Raw genomic sequence first — 5,134 nt, 5'->3', positions numbered from 1 at the left:
ACTGTTTAAACCCACCAGTAAATGCCGAAAACAGCACCCCTGAAATCTTTGGACGATTAGCGATAACGTACACGTTTTAATCCGCCTTCATAAATCCAAAGCTCCCAGGGCAGCTGCGCAGCGGCGCCGCCAGCCCGCACGGAGCTAGTGCGCAGGCGCACTCAGGGCGGAAGCGGGGAGGCGGGGCTAAGTACGGAGCTTGGAGCGGAAGAGGCCCGGGCTGCTGGGTGAAGCGCGGACACTGTTTGGCGGTGAGTCTGGGGCCGGCCGGAGCTCAAAGCCTCAGACCGCGGGAGACGTCCAAAGAAACGAAGGACTTGGTGTTCCGGAGCGGCCGCCCCTGACTGCGGGTTCCCCGCCTGCCGCCGCGGACGCCCCCGCCCTCGCCGCCTGGAGAACCGGCCCTGAGAGGCCTCTAGGCCTAGGCGCGGCCCGCGGAGCCCGACGTGTTGCTGCTGCCGGAGCTGCTGTGAGTAATACGAGCGCCCTCTCCACGGTCGTTTGCAGATTAAAATGGAGGAAATTTCGTTGGCTAACCTGGATACTAACAAGCTAGAGGCCATCGCTCAGGAGATATACGTAGACCTGATAGAGGATTCTTGTTTGGGCTTCTGCTTTGAGGTGCACCGGGCAGTCAAGTGTGGCTACTTCTACCTGGAGTTCGCGGACACTGGTAGTGTGAAGGATTTTGGCATTCAGCCAGTGGAAGATAAAGGAGCATGCCGCCTCCCGCTTTGCTCCCTTCCTGGAGAATCTGGGAATGGGCCCGATCCGCAGCTGCAACGCTCACCTCCGGAATTCCAGTAGCCGCAACGTGAGAGGGCCTGAGTGTGACCAGGACAGTAACCTAGACCGGTCCTGTGGTCTGGAGAAGTTAGGTAGCTGAGTAGAAAAAAAATAAAATCAGACAAAAGTCCCAATTCCCATTGAAGAGTCTAGCCTTTAAAAGCCCAAAGTGGAGAATTTTAAAATTCGGATTTTTTTTCTAAGTATATTATCTGGGATCAGCTTTGAAACCCTGGGCAGGAGGATCTGTGCATCTTGTGTGCCATGCAATGCAGGTTGATCTCTAAACACAGCAGGAAGTGCACAAGATCCCTGTACTGCCCCCAGTGCACAGGTGAGCAGCTGTGTGCCCAGCATACAAGATCCTTTGGTTACTCATCCTGTCAGTCTGCCTGATGTGAAGGGCTTCCTGGATAACTGACACTTGGGACATGACTGATGGTCAGGCCTTTATCTTTGGGCCTCATTGGGACTGCTGCTCTGGTCTCGGCCTCTGATTTGGGCTTCTCCAGGACAAAATGAAAGTCAGGTATGAAATCTGGATATCAAGAATTACAGTTTGGGGAAACTCAGAAAAAGGATTTCCAGCTGATTGTGATAGGGGAAGGTCTGTGGTGTTGGCTCCAACAAGAAGAAAAGGTCAAAGCCACCAGCTTCCCAAAGGTCCAGCATTTACAGTGACTTCAACGGACTTGGGGACAAGGACTAGCCTTTTGCTGAACAGAGCCCTCTTTCTGGCGCTCCACCTGGTGGCATAGGCTTAGCAAATGGACAACTTGGTTATCCAGGCAGGTTGAGGATTTGGTTATGGTCCCTTGGGGAGGTAGCAGGGGCTTCTGCAACTATGCACGATCTCTCAAACTGCAAGATTCCTATCTGGATATATTCTTCTGTGGACAACAGTTTGGTGGGGTAGTCATTTTCCTACTCTTGAGTTCTAGTTACCTAGCCAGTCCATGGGCCTGACTTGGTCATTATGCCAGGTCACTACCTGCCTTCTGTCCTAGGGGCAGGCTTGAACTATAGAGGAGCATCATGACTGTGCAAGAGGCTATGGTTTGAAAGCTGAGCCCAGAGTGGACCTCTTCCAGCAGCCCTCAATAATGTGAATGGGTTAGTGATAGGAGCCAAGGAGCAGGACTGGGTTTTCTCCTATCTGCCTGTGCAGTGTCCTATTGAATGCCCCTGTTCCTTGGGTTGTGCAGTTACAGAGCTCTGCTGTCTTACCTCTAGGCTGACATCACCTTCTCTGCCCCTCGCCAAGGGCAGCCCTTTCACTTGGTCCTCTTTGGATCTTGATTACAGGAGCTGTTGTTTGTTGTTGAAAGGGAAGGGCCCCCGAAATTCCCTGGCTTCAGGGAATGGGATAGGAGAGGATGGAAAATGTGAGCCACGTGTCAAAAGTACCCTCACTTTATCCCGGTTGAGGGTTTATGAAGTGTAGAGGTGTGGGAGCCCCAAGGTGAGCAGGAACGGTGCTGCTTTATTTGAAATGGTTTCTTACCTCATTCTGTGCCCCACTAAGGGGCCCAGCCTCATCCGTCTGGCTTGGCCTCACGTTCCTCCTTTTCCCTGCTCCACTGCCTATCTGGTGCAGCTCATGACTCCAGGTGCTGCCTGCCTGCCACCCTGCTTTCACAGTGACCAGCTTCAGTTCATCCCTTGATGCTCCTGCTTCTGAAGCCTGTCCAGTTTCCTTTTTCCTTGGCTTCTTTTAAGTTTTTAACCCCCCCTTGTTTTTGTGGGAGACTCAGAAGAAATTATGGCTCCTGCTGTTGAGATTAGGATGGGAAGAAAACCCAAAGTGGACAAACTGAAATGTATACCTTATCTCTAATTGTTTGTAAATGAAAGGCAATGTGATTCCCAAGTCTTTCTCTTATAGAACTGCCTTGCTAATATGCCTTGCTGCTGTGTCTTACTTCATGAGGAGTTATATCTCCCCACTTCCACTTGAATATTGCTTCCTAAGACCTAAGCAGAAGAACAGTAAAAGCTAGAGACAAACACATGGATGGAGTGGGTCCTGATCCATTTTCTCTAACCCTGGCTGTGCATGTATCCTTCCTTATTCCAGAAGGAATAGTCTGGACTATGTCACTGATTTGGGTTACATGCTCTAGAAGATTCAGGAAACCATTAGTAATAGGGCCTCAAGACTAGATTATTGCATCTCTTCCCCTAGAGTTGTCGTGGTAGGGGCCTAGTTACAGATTGGTCTTCAATTCAAGAATTGTGACTACTTTTTAAAAAGTCACACCTTGGCAAGAACTAATATAATTTTGGGTAATCTGCCCTTGACTTTTTATAGACATCTTTCTAAAGGGATATAAAGGTAAAGGAAGGTCTAACTGAGACTCTGGCCTACTTCCAGATAATGTCTGGGAAACAGGCTGAAGGTAAGGCCATGATTCACCCTTCCTTCATGGAGGAAGCTCAGATTGTGACATTATCATTTTTTTTCTGACCTTTTCTCCTGGTTAGAGGAGGAAGTGGGAAGTTCATATTATCTCTCTCTTGGTTTTTGGTTTTTGCCCCACACTGTTAGGGCAGTAGCCCCCTGCCCTGGATGGGTATGAGGTGGGCTGGAACAAACTCTTTGTTTTGGTGGAGATAATGCTCCCTACCATATAGTTGACAGTGGTTAGGAAATCTCCCTTTCCCTACCTATCTTCCCTTTAACAGCAAAATTCCTGTCCTTTCCTCCTCAAATGTACTGATCACTCTGTAATTCTATTATGTATCTGTGTGTGTGTGTGTGTGTGTGTGTGTGTGTAGGGGGGAAAGGGGTTCTTTACAAATTTTCTGTGGTTTGTGGCTTTTTCTTCCAAACATTAGTTTCTATCACCGCATGCCCAGGGGCCATTGCCTGGCATTATAGCATGCTGGGATCATTGGGGAAGTGTAGTGAAACTCACCCCTGTCCTTTGTTTTGGAGATTCTTATTTTTGCATAAGTAGTCTATCCTATACAGATTGCTGTGTATTCCCCTTGCCCCTATGGCTGCTGGTGTAAATAAATTGCATCTCCCCATTGGTAAACAGTAATAATAAAATTTTAAAAAATGATTTTACTTGGCCTCTGTATTTTAATCCTTTAAAACTACATGTTTTTCAGGTATTGATAGTAAAATAAATGTTGTATTGCTATTGCTTTCCTGAATGGGAGTTTTATCAGAATAGAGGGACTCTACCCAACTTTGTTTCTCCATCTAGTTCTGCAAATTTATCTTTCTTCAACATCCAGTGAAACAAACAAACTATATAGAATCTGCCCTTTTTCATATGAGGTAAGAACGTGGTAAAATATAATCCAAGCCTGTCACTAAAAGTCCAATGTGAAAGAAAGATGGTTCAATTTGAATGGAACTCAAGGTATCTTAATATATACATTTCACCACCACTTCAAGCTAATATCCTTTCTCTAAAAAGGCAAGTGATTCATAGGAAAAAGTGATGACTTGTCCTTTGTAAAGGTAATTTTTTCCCCAATCCTTTATATTTTACCCCAGCTCTTTTGTTTTTCACTTTTAGAATAATTCTGAAAATTTTTATTTCTTCCATTTCCGAATCCAGAGTTGGAGTACTTCCCCAAAAGTTGTGCGTATTTCTCGTTAGTACTGGTAAAAATCACTTGTTTGTTAAATGTAGTTCATTAAAGAAACAGTCCAAAATTGGATACAGTGTTTAGGTGAATAAAAATTATAGAAATTGTCTCAAGATACTGTAGGTTACCTGTATGTTTAGATTTAAACTAATATATATTTAGTACTAACCTAGTTAGTTTTCTGAAATGAGATAATTGCAAGACCTCAGTGCCGGTAGAACTGACGGTAGAACTTTTAAGATCATTCCTTTTCATGTTTTCTAACTAATGATCTTTAAAAAGAAGAAAGTTACATACTTTTTAATTTCCTATATTTAACTCCGTAGTACTGCATTTTAACAGCATGTAGCATGAGATCGGGAACCTAATAGATGATTACATAATGTTGACAAAAATAAAAACAGAAAATGAATTATGCTCAAGTATTAAATTGTTAAAAATTCAGGAAGAGCTTTCTTTGTACGCAGTAATAATTTAGTAATGTTGCCTTCCATTAGGACTTATTTGAGGTACTTTAAAGTGTTTCTTTAATTTTTAAAACAGGTGTTTTATGAAATAAAGAGGATAGAGGATATATTAATGTGTTAAAAACCTAACATTTATACTTTATTAAACATCTTTTCACACTGGTTTTTAAAATAATTGTCACGGTTAGCAAATTGCTGCTCCTCAGATCAGTTAGAGATAATTTTTAACAGACTTTGGAAGTTTTACGTTGCTATGGGAAGCCCAAGCTCTGATT

The 5,134-nt window shown here is 44.4% G+C and overlaps 1 protein-coding gene across 1 annotated transcript; it reads left to right on the top strand.

Moving 5' to 3' along the window:
• Window positions 1-214: 214 nt before the first annotated feature.
• On the top strand, window positions 215-3,854 carry ATXN7L3B (ataxin 7 like 3B). Its single transcript, XM_016199023.2, has one exon. The coding sequence runs from the start codon at window positions 514-516 to the stop codon at window positions 805-807; it is 294 nt and encodes a 97-aa protein (XP_016054509.1). The 5' UTR covers window positions 215-513; the 3' UTR covers window positions 808-3,854.
• Window positions 3,855-5,134: the final 1,280 nt, after the last annotated feature.

This window comes from Miniopterus natalensis, chromosome 2 (assembly GCF_054644295.1).
Source record: "Miniopterus natalensis isolate mMinNat1 chromosome 2, mMinNat1.hap1, whole genome shotgun sequence".
NCBI classification, from domain to species: Eukaryota; Metazoa; Chordata; class Mammalia; order Chiroptera; family Miniopteridae; genus Miniopterus; species Miniopterus natalensis.
This window is presented reverse-complemented; position numbering and strand designations above follow the sequence as displayed.